Source organism: Marmota marmota, unplaced genomic scaffold (genome assembly GCF_001458135.2).
Source record: "Marmota marmota marmota unplaced genomic scaffold, marMar, whole genome shotgun sequence".
NCBI classification, from domain to species: domain Eukaryota; kingdom Metazoa; phylum Chordata; class Mammalia; order Rodentia; family Sciuridae; genus Marmota; species Marmota marmota.
The window spans coordinates 9,864,948-9,887,278 of record NW_025999982.1 but is presented as its reverse complement, the minus strand read 5'-3'; the positions used below and the strand labels follow the sequence as shown (position 1 = coordinate 9,887,278).

Sequence of the window (22,331 nt, the reverse complement as noted above, 5' to 3'; positions counted from 1 at the left end):
TGGTTTTTTTCACACACTTTTTTAATTTTAAATTTCCTTAAAAGAGAACCTTTGGTTAATTTAACACTGAGCAGTTAAAGATTTTAATCTTTACCTTCGTGCAGGCTAGCATATGCTGCCTTGGCGGTGATGACCAACAGATTGACCTTATTTAAACATTACATTTTTGAATGTGGATATACCTGCAGTAGATGAAGCACATTTATGACACCCACTAAACTCTCATAACCCAAACACCTACAGGGTTGCTTCCAAGGTTCATACAGTGGAGTTTATGCTCTCAAGATATTACTATGTGTGTCATTTCATTCATCCTGTGATTCATTCAGTAAGCTTTTATTTGTTAAACTTTGCACTCACTACTGTAGTAAATACCAGTAATTGAATAGAATTAATGTCTTTTAAACATTGAAGGCCCAGATAAATATTTTTCCTTAATTTCGTCCCCAGTAGGAAGCCCTTTTGGTAGCTTTCATTTGCTTTATTTGGAGATGTCTACTTTTCCATGAAATTAAAACCCTGAAAGATGCAAGAGTACAATGGACTGAACAGTTGGTATGGCAACCTCAGGAGGGTGCTTTGTTTCTTTTTTACAGCAGAATCAGGTCTGTGTCTGTGGTTTCTTTCACATCTTTGGGGTAATTATGACTTCTCAGTTTTTTTCCCTTTAAACTGATCTGCTATCAGGTATCAGTGTTTTGAATACATCCTACTTATGTGTCAGACTTACTTTATTGTGATTAACATGAAAAGAACTATAGCCTGTGCCCCATGACCTCCTTAGCTCAGTTATTGACTGTCATTCACAAATGTGTAAAGCATACTCATCCCAGTTATAAGCCTCAGAATTAACTAGTCAATCAGACAGAAGCAATATGATAATGACTGCATCTAGCAAAGCAGCAATTTGTGACACACTTTTATTTTAAAAGGCAGGTCTTTAAAAATAAGTATAGGTCCACATGTAAGTTTTTTTTTTTTTTTTTTTGGCATGTATACACATATACACACTCACATATGCAATGTAAGTCACTTATAATTGTGCTCACCTCCAACAATGACTCTATGAGAAAGGACTCCTTCAAAGGCTATGTCCATTTCTAGATGTTTTCATACTAATTATGCTGTAAACCAGGTTGCTTATCCTAGCACTTCAACTTTTATGTTAAATCCTTATTTTAAGGTAAATATTCAATTAACTACAGATGTAGCAGAAATTAGCAATATTTCTTTTGTAACAAAGTATTTGGCATATTCAAAGTCTCTTTGGTATAAACAAGATATTTCTTATCCTGATAGGCTGAAGAAGAGTTTGGGGGGGGGGGATGTTTGTTTTAAATTTGGTCCTGAGTAAAATGCATATTCTGAAAATTAGAAGCAATACCCAGGTCTCACTTTCCATGGTTTCATGAGATAGGTGGATCTGATGGTAGAATACCAGAAGGCAGGTAGAAAGTAAGATTTATTTTTCATTAAGGTGTAGCCCTAAGTTCATTATTGCTTTCTCTCATGTAAAGCATGTTTCTTCATATCAAATATAATTATTTTCTGCTCTGTTCAAAGTTACAGATATAACTATTAAACAAAAGTAGTTCAGTGCCAAGTTTCAGGTTTTTTAAAAGATAAATATATAAAACAGTTATTTTAAAACCACTAGTCCCCTAACCTTTCTACTTGCCAACAAGCATTCCTTTCCTGCTTTAAATTAAATTTATTTCACTATTATTGAGTAGCAGAGTAGAGAAAATGTGGACTTTGGAGTCAAACAGGCCTATCAGATAAAGAGTTCAGACTCACAAACTTCTGTAAGCTCAGGCAAGGTATTTAACCCTGTCAGAGCCTCAATTTACTAATTAGTAAAATGTGAGAACTAGTACCTACTTATCAAGATTGGAGTATTAAATCAGATAACTGATAATGCATGTTGTGCAGTGCTGGGCAGATAATAGACATTGTATAAATAATCATTGTTACTAGATGCAGCACTGCTGTGATGATGCCTTAGATGTTCGTGTGCTGCATTGTTGAAGAACCAGCTGGAAAGGCCCTTGGATTGTCACCCAGGAAAGGACAGTACTTACCTTAGAGTATGGCTGTGAAGTTTAGATGGAAACCATCACATGCTTATTATAGACACCATATATCATGCTAAACTTCATGTGGGTATTCATTTACTATCTGATAACTCATTAGCAACCCAATAAAGTCATTCCTATTATTATCTTCCTTTACAGGAGGTAAAAAAAAACAACCTTGGAGAGTTCTGACTTGCCCACTCAGTTGCCCTTTCAGTGGAAGGATAAAACAGGCCAAAAAATTGGTGAAATTAATTTAAGCTCAGGTTAGTCACAGGGACAACCCTAGAGTCTACTTAAAGGGGCTTTGAGAAACTTAAATGTCAATGTGTTAAATGCAGGATATTTTGTGCAGGGGTTGGGAGTACCTGGGATTGAACCCAAGAGTGCTTAACCCCTGAGCCACATCCCCAACTTAGTTGCTGAGGCTGAATTTGAACTTGCAATCCTCCTGCCTTAGCTTCCCCAGCCACTATGAATGCAGAGTACTAAAACCTAAATCCCAAGTTTGATTCCTTTTCACATTAGCAAACTATACTCATTTCCTCTAAGCTTAGAAGTAAAGAGACTGACTAGGGGAAGGAACTAAGGGATAAAAGTTAAATGTGCAAAAAGGCAAGAAGCAGAATACACAGTTTGTCCCCTGCTGCTGCCACAGGGCCCGAATGTGAAGGGGCAGCATGAGAGTTTGGGCTTCAGCAAGGCAGGTCCTACTGGGCCCCCAGGACAGTGGCATGGAGGTGGCTGACATTAGGGCTTAGGGCCAGGCCTGACTGGGGCTCAGTAGACAGTGGTCTATGGTTTTGAAATACACCTTTGTTCCTGCACCAGGCTTATGGCTGACTGCCTGCAATCCCCAGGGTTCTTTGCAAATCCCTTTCTCAATTCCTAACCCTGCCCTCCTTAAATCCTTACTATTGTTATTCTCTTCAAGCTATCAGTTCTCTTTGTGGATTTTTAATCCTCTTTAAAAATGATATATTTATACTTCAGTAGCTCAGCAGTATTTTTAGGGTAAGTCATGGGCAACTGACCCACATAAAAAGCCAATCAAAATTTAGATTCCTCAGCCAAAGTCTATGATGTAGTTCATTCGCAAAATTTATTGAATAGAAGTACTGTCTTTTTTTTTTTAAGTCACAGATGTTTTATTACAGTAACAACAGTCTAAGACATCAATATATAAGAAATAATCAATATAATCAAGAATAATATGTTTTAGTCAGCTTTTCATTCCTGTGACTGGTACTGTCCTTTATTTTCTCCACAGTGTGGCTTAAATGTCAATAAACACCAAGAGATGGACAGAGCTCATGCCACCCTCACGTGAAGCCAGTTGAGATGCTGGCCATAGAAAGCTACAGCTGCCAGTGGCCATGGTGATTGTAGATGTGTTGAGATGAGAAAGTTTGAAAACAACTGGGGAGATTATTTGTCAAAGCCTCTTCCAGTTCAAAAATCCCACTATTTTTTATTTTTAAGTACCTGATTATGAGGCTTGTTTTTTTTGCTTTTCTTTCTTTAGAATTGGGAATTGAACATTGAACCAAGGGACGTTTAATCACTCATCCCGGTCCTTTTTTTTTTTTTTTGAGACAGGGTCTTGCTATGTCGTTTATAGCCTCGCTAAGTTGCTGATATTCTGGCCTTAAACTTGAGATCCTGCTGCCTCGGTCTCCCAAATTGCTGAGATTACAGGCGTGTGCTCTATCCCCATGCCCCTAATCTGGGCTCAGAGGAATCCAGGAGTTGAGCTGTGAAAGGAAGGAGTGACATCTCCTATGAATTCAGCACTGACCCTGCCACTTTGCTCAGATACTCAAAAAGGACTTGAGTTCCTTATATGTGTCAAGCACTCTTCTAAACCTGAGGGTTCAGTAGTGCACATAGTGAAGTTCCTTTCCTCACAGAGAATAGGCTGTAGTGGGGAATATAGAGAATAAGTCAGGAGGGAAGTTTCCAGAAGCAGTAAGAACTATGTAGAAAATAAAGTAGGATAATGTCAGAATTTCTTGAATGGCCCCTTGGGGGAGTGAGTTCTCTGAGGAGGGGAGAATCCTGGGAAGGAAGCAATTCTGAAGATGTGGGCAAAGAGCAACTCAAGCAGGAGGGACATTAAATTCTAAGACTCTGATCCTAGAATGAGCTTGTGAATGAATGAATCCTGACATCCCACAGGCCTCTAAGCTCTGGGGATGGTTTGACTCACAAGTGTGTTTGCACTATTTGAAGATGGAAGTAGGATGGATTGTCACATAAGGAGTGCGTCACTGGTGGGAAGGAGTGTGGAATTTATCCTCAATGTAAATGGGGAGCTATAGGAGGGTTTAGAGCAGGAGAGCAACAGGATCTGATTTAGGTTTTAGAATATGCTGCTCTTGCTGCTGGGTAAAAGACAAGAGTGCCCAAAGCAGGCTGGGATGCTCATTAGGGATCTGTGGCAGTGGGCCAGGTGAGTGGGCCTGGACTAGAATTGGAAACATCGCTGATGAGGAGCGATGAGACTCAGTATATACAGTTTGCAGGTAGAACTGACAGAATGACCTGCTAATAGAGTGAAATGAGTTCTGAGGGACAGAGATGATTCCTAGTTGAGCGCCTAAGCAGTTAATCAAATGTAATGACTGAGGAAGAGTTGGGGGAATTGATGGGAAACAAGTTTGATTTGCTAAATTTGCAATCTGGATATTGGCATCTAGTATGCCTTTGGATGCAAGCACCTGGGGTTATGGAGCAAGGTTCAGGATGGAGATAAAAAATTTGGAAGCTCTCAGACTGTAACTGGTCTGTACTGTCAAGGGAATGAGTGAGATCAGGGGAGAGAGCAGGAAGGCAGGAGTATTGAGGACAAGCCTGGCAACCCCAGAGTATTCAGAGGCTGGTGAAGGGGCAGTGGGGCTGGCAGAGTAAATGAACAGCTGGTGAAGCCAGAGAGAACTCAGAGGAGTATAGGGCCTTGAAACCCAGAACATTTGGAAAAAGAATGTGGTTTGGTGAAGTAGGATGAATCTGGCAGGTTAAGTAAGAAAAGTAGGTTCCTGGAGACCTTTAAAAACCTTTTCTGTGGACCAACAGGGGTGAACGCTCAGCTGGAGCAAGCTGAGGAGTGAATAAGGGATAAAGAAGAGGATGCAGAATCCGACCCATAGTGAAGCATGAGAGCCAAGGAGGGCCAGCACCGGTGGAAGTTAGTGCTGTGGACATGGTTGGCCGCTTGAGCAAGAGGGCCACTGCAACAGGGAGATGCATCTATAAAGCCCATCTGCCAGTTCATCAACATCTGTCCCATTACAACAGAAAATAGTCCACCCTATTATCAACTGCTTGTGTGTGATGGATTGAATCCTCTTGTTAAGGAAGAAGGGTTGTCCAACAATTGTATTTGCCAAATTCATCAATTTATTGCTAACACTCTGAAAGATGGAAGGAGAGTAGTTGTTTTGATGGACTTAGAAGTTTTGAACTCAGCTGAAACAGTTGGGATGAAGTTTGGCAATCCAGTGCCCTATCATGAAGGACACAGGCAGCAGCAAGTTCCTTCTCCCATCTCACCTGTCAATCCATCACCCAGCAAGCCCCAGCAACAGAATGGGAGCTCCGGAGAGGTTTCCACTGTATCTAAGGCTTATGGTGCCTCAGAAACATTTGGAACACCTGAAGGGACCGGTCTATTGCATTCTTCTGGGGGGACACAGACCAAAGTGGTACCCATCGCCAGCCTCACACCTTTCCAGTCCAAGTGGACTATCAATGCTGTGTAACCAGAACCTGGAGCAATTCTTGAGGAGAAGGAAAACTTTTCTGTAAAGAAATAGTTGATGAAAGTGATGAAATCACAGCTAGTGCTTTCAGTGATCAAGTGGACAAGTTCTTGCCCTTATTGAAGTTGACAAGGGGTATTATTTCTCAAAATGCACCCTGAAGATCACTAACAAAAAATTCTCAGCTGTTAAAAATGACTGAGAATGGGTGCGATGGCACATGCTTGTAATCCCAGTGGCTCAGGAGGCTGAGACAGGAGAATCATGAGTTCACAGCCAGCATCAGCAAAAGCCAGGTGCTAAGCAACTCAGTGAGACCCTGTCTCTAAATAAAATACACAATAGGGCTGGGGATGTGGCTCAGTGGTTGAGTGCCCCTTGAGTTCAATCCCCAGTCCAAAAAAAAAAAAAAAAAAGACTCATTCAATAAATGAGATTTCAGTTATGCCCTGTGACGATGGTCATCATCACAGGGATTGGTGACATAGAGAACATAATCTGCATCTGCAAGAGCTATGAAGATGCCATTAAAATCGCAACAAAGTATGACAACAGAGAAGTTGCTGAAAGAAGCATCTCTGTGATGGACTTGTCAGGGCAAGTAGTGACTGCTACTCTCTGGGGAGAAGATGCTGACAAGTTCTATGGTTCTAGCCCGTGATGCCATGGAAGGAGCCAAAGTCTCTGATGGAGGCTTTCTTTCCATGCTGTTTTCAAGCACTATCATTGTGACATCCCACAGGCCTCTAAACTCTGGGGATGGTTCGACTCACAAGTACAAGCCTTGTATGGTGCTTCCATCTTGATCTAAAGAGTGGAGAAGGAGGAGGGAGCAATTCCAACTGGAAAACCTTTACGAGAGGTTAAATCGGAGAACCTGGCCAGGGTGACAAGGCAGGCTAGCTTAGCTCTTGGCAACAGTGGTGTAATTTTGCAAAGAGAACTGTGTGCACCAGGTTGCCTGACCTAGGACTGCAGTGAGAAAGCGATTGACCAACAGAATGGATTATTCCACTGTGAAAAGTGCGACAGTGAATTTGCCAGTTTGATCTTGTCAGTGAATATCACGGATTTCCAAGAGAATCAATGAGTGACTTGTTTCCAGGAGTCTGCTGAAACCATCCGTGCTTCTCTTGAGGAATTAAAAGAGAGGAATGAGCAGGCATTTGAAGAAGTTTTCCAGATCACCAACTTTCGAACTTTCACATTCAGAATCAGGGTCAAACTTCAGACCTATAAGAGGGTGCCGAATTAAAGCCACCATGATGGCCGTGGAGCCCGTGGACTGCAGAGACTATGGCAGAAGGCTGACCATGAACACCAGAGAAATGCAGTGATGTCGGCGAACAGAGTGTGAAGCAGCTAAAATGGAGCCAGTTTCTTCCCACCCCCCAATGACAGCCCCGCACCACCTACACAGTCAGAGCACCTCTGTGAGCCTCTTAGGACCCAGGCAGAGGACTAGGTGCTCAGAGGGCTCTGGTGCAAACTGTCAGACCTGGGGATCAGCAGCAGGGGTCATAGCCCAGGTCCTGCCCTTTGATTTCAGGCTTTTGTCGATTTTAAGATTTGTTATCTTCAAGCAGCAACTATGTCACAAGTAATTGACCCCAACTCTGCACAGTGAAATGTGTCACTCAGGGTAGCGGGGGTGGGGGGGGGAGAATGCAGAGCAGGTTCGTGAATGTTCAGGTCATCTAATGCTACCTTAGAAAACATCGAACACTTAGTGGCATAAAACAGTAACAACAGCCGGGCTCTGTAGAGCACACCTGTAATCCCACTAGCTCGGGCCGAGGCAGGAGGATCGAAAGTTCAGAGCAAGCCTCAGCAAAAGCAAGGCCCTAAGCAACTCAGTGAGACCCTGTCTCTAAATAAAATACAAAATCGGGCTGGAGATGTGGTTCAGTGGTTGAGTGCCCCTAAATTCAATCTCTGGTACTAAAAAAAAAGAAAGAAAGAAAACAGCAACAACTAAGTTGTTGGTTAGTGCCTCACCATTGCTGAGGCTGGACTCCAACTTGTGTTCCTCCTGCCTCAGCCTCCTGAGCCATTGGGATTATGGGCATGAGCCACTGCACCTGAATTAAATTTCTTTTAAAAATCAAAATAAAAGGTGAGCCAGATGCAGTGGCCCACAACTATAATTCCAATGACTCAGGAGGCTGAGGCAGGAGGATCACAAGTTCCAGGCCAACTTCAGCAACTTAGCAAGACTCTGTCTCAAAACAAAATCTAAAAGGGGGTCAGGGTGTAGCCCGGCACTAGTGTGCTTGCCTAGCATGTGAAGGCCCTGGCTTTGATTCCCAGTCCTTCAAAGACAAAATGAACACAATCTTCATTTTTATACTGAGTGATGAAATATAATTTTAATATTTACTTATCTAATTTTTACATAATGACCCATGAAGACAAAAGTGTGGCCCACCAAAGTCATGATGTGGTCCTGGATGTGTGGTCAGGACAGATTGTCTTGTTTTCATTCAGGTAATATTAAAGCATGTCTGAATGCTGACAGGTGTGATCTGTTAGAAATTGAAGCTGCAGAAGAGAAAAGGATGAATCGTGAGAACAAAGTCTAGTAGGTGAAAAGAGACATCATCTGGGAAGCAAGTGTCAGGGCAGACAGGTAAGGAAGTGGGCAGGGGATGCCGCTTCCACTGCAGCAGAAGAGGGCAGAGGATGTGGGCACAGAGACACAGAAGTTGGTAAACATTGGTGGGAAGAGTTGGTGTTTGGCTCCTCTGTCTCTCTGTGAAGGATGCCACTTGGTCACTGCGCCCGTGGGAGTGCATGGAAGGTGTGGAGGCAGGAAGTCTTTTCTAGAGGAAGAGTGACTTTGGCAGGGAAGAGCATGAAAGTCCACCATTATTTGAAGTGTGTGCAGCCAGCGTGATTTTAGGATCATCTCTAGCAGTGCTCAGTCTCCTGGGTGCGGTGAGGTGTTAGTACACAGTAAGTAGCATTGACCAGGACCTGGTTTTGCCAAGGGAGTTGGAGGGAGAGGAGGGGCAGAGAAGTCAAGGAAACAGCAAGCACGCAGGGCAGTGGGGTGAGGACAAGGAGGAAAAGAGGACATGAGCAAGGTGACAGATGCTAGATCAACAAGATTGAAGTGTCACTCAGATTGGTGAATTATTGCAGTGCAGGTATTAGAATAAGCCATTAGAGAGACTGACTAGAGAAGGCAATGTCTGGGCTGGGGTTGTAGCTCGCCTGGCACATGTGAGGCACTGGGTTCAATCCTCAGCACCACATAAGAATAAATAAATAGGGGCTGGGGATGTGGCTCAAGTGGTAACGCGCTCGCCTGGCATGCGTGCGGCCCGGGTTCGATCCTCAGCACCACATACAAACAGAGATGTTTTGTCTGCCAAAAACTAAAATGTAAATTAAATAAAAGTATTTTGTCTTTCTACAAGTAAAAATTTTGAAAAAAAAAAAACAGGCAATGTCTGTTTCAGAGGCAGTTGAGAAATCAATGACAGCAAAGCCTAGGGTTGTGCTTCTCAGATGTTATTGTATGTCAGAAGCACAGGAGGGCTGGGGTTTGCTAAATTGCTGGGCCCCATCCCCAAAGCTGCCCATTCATCTTGGGGGGGAGGTGTGTGCTGAGAATTTGCATGTCTAACAAGCTCCCAGATGCTGCAGCTGCAGGCCCTGGACCACAAGGGTATGGTCAGGGGTCAAGGTTGGGAGGAGAAAAACACTTTGCAACTAAGAGGACTGGGTGGTCAGTTATCAGCCTGGATGTTCAAGTCACTGAAATATTTGCTGCTTTGAGACAAGAAGTGACATCCCCAGCAAATGATGTCAACAGAAAGAGTAAACAGGGGGTGGAGTCAGATATGGCTCCCATGGGACAGGCATTTTTGAGAAAGAAAAGACAAGAAGCCATCAGGAAGCAATGGTAAGAAGCAAGGAGGACACTGGCCCTACCCTAGTCCTTGAAGAATATGGAAGAAACTCCCCTAGTACTTGAAGGGCTGGCAAAGGAGGGGGTTCCCATTTGGGGAATGGCAAGAAGGTTCAAAGAACTTCGAGAAATTGGGGGTGTTCTGGAGTAGGAGCATCGAGGGGAGGTAAGCACAATTCAGGGATGCATATCCAGTGGGGATGGCAGTGCTACCCCTTGATTAAGGGCTGATTCACCAGAACTTTAGCCCCTAAAATCTAGAAAAATTACTTCTGTGGGTCTTCTGATTTCTTGGAAGTATTATTTTTATATTATATTAAAATAAGCCTGCAGGGCTGGAGTGGTGGCTCAGTGGTAGAACGCTCACCTTGCATGTGCAAGGTCCTGGGTTCACTCCTCAGCACCACATAAAGATAAATAAATAAAACAAAAGTATTGTGTCCAACTACAACTAAAAAATAAGCATGCGTATATAATTGATCCAAAGCAGATTACATGACCTTTACTATAAAAGTGAGAGCCTTCAAAGGTATTGTGGCCATTCCCCAAGATCCTTCTCCTATGTTAGAACTTTGGAGGGAATGTCAGAAAGGATTGGGTGGGTTAGAGGGAAGCATTTGTATTTTGAACTAGAAAATGAAAAACTTCCAAGACTCAGGCCTGATCTGTAAGGGAACGGCCCCTAGTGTGCTGAGGACAGCTGCTCCCCTGGAACCCTTTCCACCACAGATTCTGCAGATCACATGGAAGGACGAGACCAGATCACCAGAAGGTTCTATTCTAAGGGCTAGAAGTTGGTCTTCCTTCCTCTTTGGATTTTAGAGTCTTCTGTATCTCCAAGATGGGCCTCTCTGAGCCTTGCTGTACCAAATTAAAAAGGAAGGCAGGGTATATGAGATGGGAGCATGCCAGCCTGTCATCTCTCTCCCACCTACATCTTCCTGTTTCTTCCCTTCTTTTATTTCTGGGTCCTCTTGGGTCAGCCTAGGTGCTTGGTTAGCAGAACTAACAAGAGGGGTGGGGCTGAGGGGGCTTAGCAGACTGGAGGTCAAACCTTCCAGAAGAATCTTTTAATGGTCTTAGGGCAGCTTAGCTGGTCTGGGCCTGCCCCGCCAGGCTGTCAGCCCTACCCTGTCCATCATGTTCAGTTACCCGGGAGACTATGAATAGGCTGGTCAAGTAAAGGAGAGGGAGGAAGAGAGCCCTAGCCTAGGGAATCAGTCAGCAGAGGCCCAAGAGAAGACACAGACCTTTACCCCCTGACATTCCTCAGGGCAAGATGGGGCAGCAGTTCAGCTGGGAGGAGGTGGAGACGTCTGGGGAGATGGACGTGGCCGAGCTCCAGGAGTGGTACAAGAAGTTTGTGATGGAGTGCCCCAGTGGCACCCTCTTCATGCACGAGTTCAAACGCTTCTTCAAGGTCACAGACAATGAGGAGGCCACCCAATACGTAGAGGGCATGTTCAGAGCCTTCGATAAGAATGGGGTAAGACCGCCTAGAGGGAGGACCTGTGGCCGGTCCAGCTGGCACCCTTGGCATCCTTGACCAAGATGCATCCTCTGGGATAACCCCTAAACCCCCGAGCCCTCTGCTCTTCCTCAGTCTCAATTCCCTCAAATTCTTTTATTCTCTCCCCATTATTCTGTCCCTTTCCCTCTGTCTTTCCTGCCTTTCTCTCAGCATTTATCCTATGCTGTCTGCATCTTGTTTCTGAGACCTGAAGGTGTCTGACCGTCCAGGGCTTATCTTTGTGTGTTTTTGGATGAGGCTCTATAGCCTAAGGACCTAAGGTTTTGACACCTGCCAGAGCCCCTCTCTGTCTAAACCCAAGGAGCTAAGCAGATGTCCCAAATGGGACAAGATGTCTTAGCACACACCGTGAGCTGCCCCTTGCTGGGGTCCTGTGAACTGAGGCTGGCCAGGTCTTCCCTGTCATGGGTGCTAGAGGAGGCTATAGCCACTCGGGAGAGTGGCTGGATCCCTGGGCAAAGTCCTTTTCCACTCTCCAGGTCATGGAGGGTCTCATGAAGCCATCCAAACCCAGGGCTTCTTTAAGCTCTTCAATGGCACTGGCAGCTAAGAAGATAGCTAAATTTTGTATACACATGTAGGAATTTAATTTTAAAATTCAATTTGATCACCCGGGTGCAGTGGCACACGCCTGAAATCCCAGCAGAGGTGAGAGGTTTACTAGCTCCAGGCGAGCCTGGGTATTTAGCAAGACCCTGTGTAAAAATAAAAAATAAAGAGGGCTGGGAATATAGCTCAGTGATAGAGCGCCCCTGGGTTCAATCCCCAATACTGCCCACCAAAAAAATAAATCTGGAAGTTTCAACATTGAATTTCTATTGTCTAATAATCATCCATATTCAAGTTTGGTTAAAATTAAAATTTTATAACTTCTTTTCTTTTTTAATATTTATTTTTTAGTTGTAGTAGGACACAATACCTTTATTTCACTTACTTATTTTTACGTGGTGCTGAGGATCCAACCCAGGGTCCCACACGTACAAGGCTAGTGCTCTACCGCTGAGCCACAACCCCCTCTTTTCTTTCTTTCTTTCTTTCTTTCTTTCTTTCTTTCTTTCTTTCTTTCTTTCTTTCTTTCTTTCTTTCTTTTCTCTTGGTACTGGGGATTGAATTCAGAAGCACTCAACCACTGAGTCACATCCCCAGTCCTATTCTGTATTTTTATTTAAAGACAGGGTCTCACTGAATTGCTTAGCACCTTGCTTTTACTGAGGCTAGCTTTGAACTCGCAATCCTCCTGCCTCAGCCTCCCAAACTGCTGGGATTATAGGCATGTGCCACCATGCCCGACTTCTTCTTCTTCTTCTTTTTTTTTTTTTTGGTCTGATCACACACTGCATTTATCTGACATGTCTCTTTTAATTTGGAAGCTTCAATCTCAGCCTTTGTTTTAATTGAGCTTGACATTTTTTAAGGCTTTAGCCCTAATTATTTTGTAGAGGATCTGACAATTCAGGTTTGTCTAGTATTTCCTCATGAGATTCAGATTCCAGTAAAAAAGGCCATGGGTGTGATGTCATGGCCCTCTCAGGGCTTCATATGGGGTACATGATGTTGATTCAACCCATGACTGAAATAACTTCAAGCTTTTGGTGGAGATGGTGTCTTTCTGGTTTCTCCACGGTAGTTACTGTATTTTCTTTGCAATTAATAAGTATCTTGTCGGGATCTCCCTGGAGACAGCAAATATAGTATTGCTCATCAAATCATCATCTACCAGTTTGGGCATCTGTTGATATTTTTCTGACTCCACCATCCTTCTTTAGTAGTTAGCATCTTGCTGTAAGGAAGAGCTTCCCTGGAAGGTGTTGAGCTCCTCTGTCAGGGACTGAGCCTTCTTTCTCTCCCATGTAGTCTCTGTCTCTAAACCTACCATCCCCTGCCTTAGCACAATCATTTTTGCCCTATGTTGGGGATGGTACCCAAGGCCCCTGCACTCTAGACAAGTGCTCCACCACTGAGCTCCACCCAGCTCTTCAGCAGAATCTTGATATCAGAGTTTTATTTCTGGACAATTGGTCTGAGATTTTTATTTTTATTTTATTTGTGTGTGTGTCAGGGGATTGAACTCAGGGGAGCTTAACCACTGAGCCACATCCCCAGCCCTTTTTTGTGTTTTTTATTTAGATACAGGGTCTCACTGAGTTGCTAGGACCTCACTAAGTTGCTGAGGCTGGCTTTGAACTTGAAACCCTCCCACCCCAATCTCCCAAGCTGCTGGGATTACAGGCGTGCACCAGCGTGCCTGACTGGTCTGAGATTTTTAGAACAAAAATTATGAAAAGAATTCAAAGATCCATCTCACATGTCCAAATCCAGGGTGATGAAATGGGTTTGGTGGAGACAGAGCTATAGATATACCCTGTCTCTGCCCCTCTACTCCCTTGCGACTCTCTTCTCTCTCTCCAGAATTAGCCTTGTGACACCCTGGGATGGAAGGAAAGAGAGGGGGAAAGCTGAACGTCACTTGGGATTCTTGTATAACAGCATTGGGGTCAGGGCTGGTGCACAAATACAGCCAATTCAGAGAGAAATGAGGCATATAATCCCCCAGAGCAGACGGCACGCCCACCCCACTCCACAGCAGATGAGACATTTCCACCCCTCACAGGCCTCTGGGTAATTGGAGCTGACTAGGTCTGTGCACAACAGATGAGATTAGCACCATCTAGAAGCTTCCCAGAAATGGTCCTGGGGTGTGCAGTGACCTCCCCTTTGAGAAGCAAATAATGAATCATCTTCTCTCCACTGACTCACATTGAGAGAGGTGGTTTGGAACCAGAAGTTTCTGGACAAAGAATGAGGGAGAATCTAGAAACCTGGAGACTTTGTCGGGGGTTGGATTTTGTGGGGGTTTTTACCCTCCTTGGTACCTCTAGACATCAGACTCATTTGCTAGACCTTGTTACTGGGGGTGTAGCTCGGTGATAGAGAGCTTGCCCAGCATGTGTGGGGTCCTAGGTTCCATCCCCAGCACCATGAAAGAAATAATTAAAAAGAGAGGGGAGCAGGGAAGGAAGGAAAGAAGGAAGGAAGGGAAGAAGGAAGGAGAGAAACTTTGAGTGGAGAACAGAAGTTTTTTTCCAACTTGATGAACTGGAGGAGACATGTAGCTTGGGCACCTCCAAGTCTCAGACTTCTCATCTATAAAACGAGAATAGTGGCTGGGGATGTGGCTCAAGCGGTAGCGCACTCGCCTGGCATGCGTGCGGCCCGGGTTCGATCCTCAGCACCACATACAAACAAAGATGTTGTGCCTGCCGAAAACTAAAAAAATAAATAAATAAATATTAAAAAAAAAAAACGAGAATAGATTTTTATACTCAATTTTTATTAAAGAAGAAACACAGGATTGGTTTGTAGTAAGTTTTGGGGGGAATTGAACTCAGGGGCACTCAACCACTGAGTCACATCCCAACCCTTTTTTTTGTATTTTACTTAGAGACAGGGTCTCACCGAGTAGCCTAGTACCTTGCTGTTGCTGAGGATGGCTTTGAACTCGTGATCCTCCTGCCTCAGCCTCCCAAGCCACTGGGATTACAGGCGTGCGTCACTGTGCTTGGCTTGTAGTAAGCTTAATAAATAATAAGTACAAAAGAAAATAGCCTTCCAAAAGAATAAATAACCACTGCGTAAGAATCTACTCCAAAGAAATTACTAGACAGTGACTCAGGAGTCAGAGGCAGTAGGGTCTCAAGTTCCCAGGCCAGCCTGGGTAATTTAGCAAGGTACTTCCTCAAAATAAAAAAAAAGAAAAAAGTCTGGAGATGTAGGCAAGTAGTAGAGCCCCTGGGTTCAACCTTCAGTACAGGGAGGGACAGGTGGAAGAAGGAAGAAAGAAAAGACAGTATCAGAAATATGTAAAAAAAAAATACACATCAATGTTCCCTATGCAATATAAAATATTAGAGCCAGGCATGATGGCATACACCTGTAATCCCAGCAGCTCAGGAGGCTGACTCAGGAGGATCTTGAGTTCAAAGCCAGCCTGAGCAACTTGGCAAGGCGCTAAGCAACTTAGCAAGACCCTATCTCAAAATAAAACATAAAAAGGGCTGCAGATGTGGCTCAGTGGTTAAGTGCCCCTGGATTTATTCCCTGCTATAAATCAATAAATAAATGCATATTTTTAAAAATAAAATATTAAAAATATGTTTCACAGAAGGGAATGCCCAGTACCCCCAAGCCCCACAAATATTGATAGTTTATATAATTCTTATAAACACGAGAAGATGTTAAATGGACATCCAGCAAATAAAATTACAAACATAGCTTTACCCCAATTAGATAAGTATATGGGGAGGGGGGCCAGGAGAACCATGTATTTGTAGGAATGATAAATAAAATATGTTGAATAAAACCCTTGGTGTTGAGGCAGCCTAGGGTTACTTTCCTCTTATTTTTTCCTCAGTCTTTTTGCTATTTCCCTCATTCTCTGCCATTTTTATCCTGTTGCTCAAACCTTGCCCACTTGGGTACCCCTTGGTTAAGGCTCCCTGAGTGGCCTGACCCAATGGGACAGAAGTGCTCTGAGCCATTGATGTCCTGATTCCAAAGTCACGTGAATGATGATATTCCCGGGGGAGCTGATGGCTTAGGTTTTTCATTTGGAGAGCAGTGGTCCCAACTCTGGAATAAGTGAGCTCCTATAATTGACACCCTGGCCCAGCCAACCCTCTGTGGCCTCCATACCACCAGCCCTTCACCTCACACACATTTGGGGGAGAAAAGCAAGGATCTATTTATCCAGTTTCTTGATTACTACTTTTGGAATAATGGTTGCTGTCACATTTCTGTCCCAAGAAGTTTCATTTTTGTCAGGGTATCTATAGAGTAGGCTGTGCTCCTCCCCCTTCCAGTTCCCAATTTCCAACTGCGTTCCACCTCCTCCTACCCTTCCTGGATGGAGTGGGGGTACAGGCCCTTCCTTCCATGTAATGTCCACCTAGGCTTAGAGCTGAGAGGGGACTGGAGCCACTGCCTGCCCTTCCCGGGCACTCGGGGTGAATGTGCATGCAAGGGGAAATATCAATGAGTCCTGCTTCCTGATCTTTCAAAACTACTTAAGTCCCAAATTCAGATCAAGTCGATCATTTGCTCAGGATTCATAAGTATGTACAGGACCTCAATTCTACGCGCAAGTGGCACTGAGCTAGGCATGGAGAAGAAACGCAAGCAATACCAGCCCTCTCTGTTCTCCAGGAGGGAGGGGAGGCTGCCAGAGTTGGCCCCAAACTAAGGAGAATACAGCAGGTTCTGTGAGCCTGCAAACAGGGAGGGAGGGAGAGACAGAGACCCACACAGAGGCTGTGGCCCAAGCAGTACAAGAAGGAAGGCTTCCTGGAGGAGGGGACTTTCGAGCTGAGCCATAGGGACAGGGAGGATTGGGTGACCACTGCCAGTGGGAAAGGTCTGGGGGTGGAGAACAGCATGTGCAATGACGCAGAGGCCATGTGGGTTGCAGAGACTAGGGAAAGCCCTGATTCTCTAGGGATGGGTCACCCTGCGTAGAGCTCACAGCCACCCTCTGGAAGGGGCCTCAGCAGCATCCACACCCCGTGCAGGACGACACCATCGACTTCCTGGAGTATGTGGCGGCCCTGAACCTCGTGCTGAGGGGCTCCCTGGAGCACAAGCTGAAGTGGACCTTCAAGATCTACGACAAGGACGGCAACAGCTGCATCGACCGCCTGGAGCTCCTGGACATCGTGGAGGTTGGTGTCCCTGCCTGGAAGCAGGCTCCCTGGGTGCTAGGCACTGCTGGGGCGAGGAGGGCTGGCCACAGCGGGCCCGCTGAAGAGCGCCTCTGGGTGGGGTTGGGAAGAGGCACTGAAATTATTCAGAACATGTTCTCTGACCACAGTGAAATCAAGCTGAAAATCAGCGGCCGAGAGTTAAGTAGAAAAATCTCTGTTTGGAACTTTGGCAACACCCTTCCCAATACTCCACGGACCCGAGAAATCACGTTAGTCTCTCTCCCTCTCTCTTTACCTCCCCCTCTGTCTGTCTCTCACACACACATAGACGCAGTAGTTTGAATTGAATCAGGACGCACACCTGTCGTACGTGACATAACAAAACATGTGGAGCACCTGGGTTTGCAGAGAAATTTATAGTCTTAAGATGTCTATATGAAAAAAATAAGAAAGGATGAAAACTAATGATCTAAGAAGTCATCTAGAGAAATTGGAAAAAAAAAAGAGTAAATTAAATCCAAAGAAAATATACAAGAGGAAACAATAGAGAGTAGAAATTAATAAAATAAAAAACAAGTGCTTTAGAGAAAACCAGTTTTTCTTTTAAAAAAACGAACAAAACGGATAGACAACCAGCAGGAATGATCAAAGAGGAAAGGTGGCATCTAGTGTCACAGGCTCCCGACACTTTTCCTGCGGCAGCCAGTGGATCCCCAGAACTACATAAGGTGGGCGTTGCTGGCCCTGGCTTACAGAGAAGGAAGTGGCCTCCTGGAGGTTCTTGGTCTGCCCACGTTCATACATAGGAAGTACTGGAGCTGGATTTCAGGGCATCCCCTCAGGTCCCCCGGGCCTGTTTAGTGGGGCCTGTGCTCTGCCAGTGCTGGACTGGGCAGTGAGGCCTTGGAGACCAAGACCATGCAGCCTCTGTCCTCAGCACCCAGCTGGGGACCAGGGAGGACCCTCAAGTTTTCCCATCTCTTCTGCATTTACATGGTACCTTTGCAAATGTCATCCCATTGGCAAGGACACAGGGCAAAGGAGAAGGTTGCTTCCAGTCCCGTCACACTATTTGACACCTATACACACAGAGATGACACTAAATTTTTTTTCCTCCTCTGCATCTCTATTTATTTTTCTGTAGATAGGAGTGTGAGTTGATGACTTAGTCATCCCATCCCTCTGCAGATGGTAGTGGGAATGGAAATGGTGTCGGGGAAGGGCAGATTGAGGCCAGGAAGTCCTCAGGGGGTATTACAACTGGCGTTTCGGACAGGTGGATCTGGCTTAGATCTGGCTCCTGTGACACTAAGATGCACGGCCTGGGGCCAGCGCTGCAGAGGTGGCACTGAGGGGTGTGGGTAGAGAGGAGGCTTGCAGGGTGTCTGGCAGGACAGCTGAGTCCTCTCCTCTCTGGCAGGCGATTTACAAGCTGAAGAAGGCCTGCCGCATCGAGACAGAGACGGAGCAGCAGGGCCAGATGCTCACACCCGAGGAGGTCGTGGACAGGATCTTCTACCTGGTGGATGAAAACGCGGACGGTAAGGGGTGGAGCTACCGGGGAGGAGGGCTGCCTGCTCTCCATCATCCCCACCTTCTGGCCATATGCCGTGGCAAGTGGCAATATGCCACTTCCCGACTGCTGATATTCTCATGGGTGAGCTGGCTGAGGAGAGGACGACATGAAATACCAAAGGGCGTCACACAGCGCACGTGTTTGTGAGAGATTAAAACTTCCCGGGAGTCACCAAAGGAGGCCAGGCAAGCGAGCAGAAGGAATAGGAACTTTGGAGGTTAACCCCTCAGCCTGGCCTCGGTTTCCTCACCTGGAAAGTGAAGACAACCAGAGTGGCTGAGGGGAACAAATGGGAGGGTGAGTAGAGCCTGGCAGGGAGGCATCTGTTCAGGCCACTGAGCTCCCGGCCCTGCAGCTCAGGGCCCAGCCCTCCAGCGCTGTGCACGGGAACTGGCTTGGGACACTCTTGGAAAGAGTCTTCAGGGACCGCTCAGCATTTCAGAGGTGCTGTGCGCAAGAGTAAAGCTACAGTCCCTTGTCAAGAAAGCCTCTTCTAGGCCCCAGGAGACTCCTGGAGAATCAGAACATTGACCAGCCACAAGCTCTGGACTCGATTCTGCAGATTGGTCTGTAGAAGAGGGGCAGGTGCCTCTTAGGAGGGAAGGTCTCTGTCCTGCCCCCAGCTCCAGGTCTTGCCTTCTTCCCAGTGACCATGTCTCCTGCCCCGTGCTCAGGTCGGCTGTCCCTGAGTGAGTTCGTGGACGGTGCCCGTCGTGACAAGTGGGTGATGAAGATGCTGCAGATGGACATGAATCCCAGTAGCTGGATCACTCAGCAGAGACGGAAAAGTGCCATGTTCTGAGGGGCCAGGCCCTGGGAGGCCTGTGGCAGACTGCAGGCTCACCCAAGTTTTCAAAGTAGCAGGAGAGTCCCTGGGCCAGCCTGCTCCTGCCCACGCTTTCCCTGGTGCGGACTTGCTGGCACCCCCTGGGCAGGAGTGAGTGGGGCCAGGAAGGGCATAGTCCTTCCCTGGTGGGCAGGGGCCGATGGGGCGGAGCCCAGTCTGCAGGGCTGACGGCACTCAGCTGCCCCCACGGTGGCTCAGGGGAAAATATGCCTTGGCCAGGAGACTGTAGGGGCCCCTCCGATTTCTAGGTGTTCTCAGTTGGAAGCAGGGGCCACCTGAGTAGCGGAGGCCCCATAGACCAAATCAGAATGAGGACCCCACACTTACGGAGTGGAAGAGAGCATGGAAGGAAGCAGGGCTGGGAGGTATTGGAGCTGAAGAGAAGGTAGGAGTGGGGATCCCGAGGAGGGCCCACAGGGAGGACCCTGCCCACCTCCTCCCCAGGCGTCCTCATCAGGGGTGTTAACAAGGGAAACTTCAGAAAATAAGATGGCAGGCTGTGGTCCTCCGCTGTAGAGGCTGCTGTGCTTAAAGGGGCTGCTTGAGCCCTGCCTGGTGCTGCCCTCCAGCCCTGCTCCCCCACCCTCTTCCCCACCCTCCATCTTTATCCACCCCTTCCACCTCTCCCCCACATCCCCAACAGGGACCTTCCCTCATTCCTTTAGAAGACGGAGAACCCTCTCTCCCTCTGGGGAGAATCAGGGGTCTGCGGACCTAAGTTCTAGGCCAGACTTTGCCTCCAATGGCCATGGGACTCCAGAAGGCCATTTCTCTTCCCCAACCTTGTGCAGCTTGGATTCGACAGCAGTTTTCAGATTGTCGTGTTTTTAGATGTGGCATTCTTTTCTGTTTTACAACTCTTTTGTACAACCTTAATGTAGAGACTAAAAGAGAGACCTTCTAATTGAAGGAGGTTGGGGAGCTCAGATCCCTCCTACCTCTGGAGACTCCAGAGACACCTCTGAGAACAGACTGTGGAAACCAGCACCCTGAGCAGTGTTACCCCTGTGAGACGGTTTGTGGTGGGATCTGGAAGCATGTTTGCTTTACCTTGGGTAGACATGCTTGTGTGTTGATGCATAAAAAAATAAAACAAACCTATTGAACCTGAGGGCTTATGGGTATGATATTTCACATGATGTTCATATGTCCCTTAGAAATCAATTTCAGGTAAAAAAAAAAAAAAAAAAAAAAAAAAGTCTGCTTAAAAATAATACACTAGGTGGGACAGAGAGACATGCCCCAAATCATGCAGGTGACGTATGAACAAAGCTGGGGAAAGTCATCCTAATTATTTATAGATACCTTTGATCTTCAGGACTTCCCAAGAGGCAGACAGCAAGAGAAGGAGCAGCAATGTCAGCTCCCTCTTTTCCCAGGATGCCCTTGGCATTGACCTCCACCTTCTCTCTGTGTCTGCTGCTCAGGCCCTGGCTGACTTTCCTGTCTGGGATGATCCAAGGGAGGGGCAGGACAGGGGTGAGCACAATGCACCCTCTTGTCCCCCTACCTCGGAATGGTACCCTCCTACCTAATGTTCTATTTCCCTGACCCTGAGTTTTCTCCCTGCACCCCTAGGTTTATATATATATATATATGTTGTAGATGGAAACAACACCTTTATTTTATTTATTTATTTTTATGTGGTGCTGAGGATTGAACCCAGTGCCTTATAGTGCAAGGCGAGTGCTCTGCCACTGATCCACAACCCCAGCCCAACCCCTAGGATTTTACATACTCCCCACACCTTCCCTGGGCTCAACTGAAGTGAAGACTCAAAGCCCAGGAGAAAGAGGATTTTGGGAAAAAGGTCACAACTATTCTAGCCCTTGTCTCTCCCCAGATTTCTGTGGCAACCAGGCAACTGTAACTCAGGGGCACAACTGATCAGACCTGCTTTGGATGGGTAGATCTCTGATTTGAGGATGCTTAAAGATGCAGTATGCAAAGAATCAGGTCCAGGCCCACCTGTAACAGATCATCCCACTTCCTAACTGGTGTCAGGTGTCACTGCAGCAAGAAAGATTTAGGGTAGACCCAGATGGTCAGGTCATTTGCAGTGAGTTGCAGACCTGTGGGGAACTGTGTGGCTCCACATGTTTTTTTTTTTTTTTTGGTATTCAGAGATGCTTACCACTGAGCTACATCCCCAGCCCTTTTAATTTTTTATTTTGAGACAGGGTCTCACTAAATTGCTGAAGGTCTTGCTAAAATTACTGAGATAGTCCTCCTGTGTTGCTGGGATGACAGGGATGCATCACTGCATCCAGCTAAAATTTAACTCTTAAAGAGTACCTCCACTTACATCTAAGAAGAGCCCCTACGTGGGGCACATACATCACAGAGAATGCACCCAGACCTCCCCACACATATCACCTTCTTCATGGGCAACCTCCAAGCCCTCTTTCAAAGCCAAAGGTCAGCACTGTGATACTGACTCTGAGTCAAACTCCTACAGAGGTCCCTTACTTTATAACTTTTCTTTGCCAATTTTATTACAATGATGCTGGTCTATGTGTCTCCCACGAGCTTATGAGTTCTTTGAGGATGAGAATTGACTTCTTTGTTCATCTAATGTTTAGTGTCAATACACAGTAGATGCTCAATAAAGGCTTGTCGAAGGGAGGAAAGAATTAACACAAACCACACAAATAGGTTCCAGGGTCTGGGTCAGGCTGCCATCTCGGCACTCAGATAGATCTGTAGAATTCCATCAGAGACCCAAGAAACCTCTGCTTGGGCTCAGAGCTTCCACTGTGGACTGGAGAAATGCAGTGGGGACACTGGGAAAAGCTGGGTGAGGAGCCCCAAAGGGGCGAGGGAGGAATCTCAGGGCATCAGAGAGTATCACCAACAGCTGAGTCTCCCGGAAGGGGGCAGGAACCATTTTCACTCTGGAATCCCAATTCTGCCCCTCCTCCCCTCCTGC

At 46.1% G+C, this 22,331-nt stretch overlaps 1 protein-coding gene and 1 pseudogene across 1 annotated transcript; both read left to right on the top strand.

The window, feature by feature from the left end:
• Window positions 1–199: 199 nt before the first annotated feature.
• LOC107143911 lies at window positions 200–7,723 on the top strand (annotated as a pseudogene).
• Window positions 7,724–10,710: 2,987 nt separating this feature from the next.
• Guca1b (guanylate cyclase activator 1B) lies at window positions 10,711–20,513 on the top strand. Its single transcript, XM_015487728.2, has 4 exons — window positions 10,711–11,238; window positions 16,848–16,997; window positions 18,400–18,520; window positions 19,230–20,513. Exons 1-4 carry the CDS (start codon window positions 11,032–11,034, stop codon window positions 19,355–19,357), a joined length of 606 nt encoding a protein of 201 aa, XP_015343214.1. The 5' UTR covers window positions 10,711–11,031; the 3' UTR covers window positions 19,358–20,513.
• The last annotated feature ends 1,818 nt before the right edge of the window (window positions 20,514–22,331 follow it).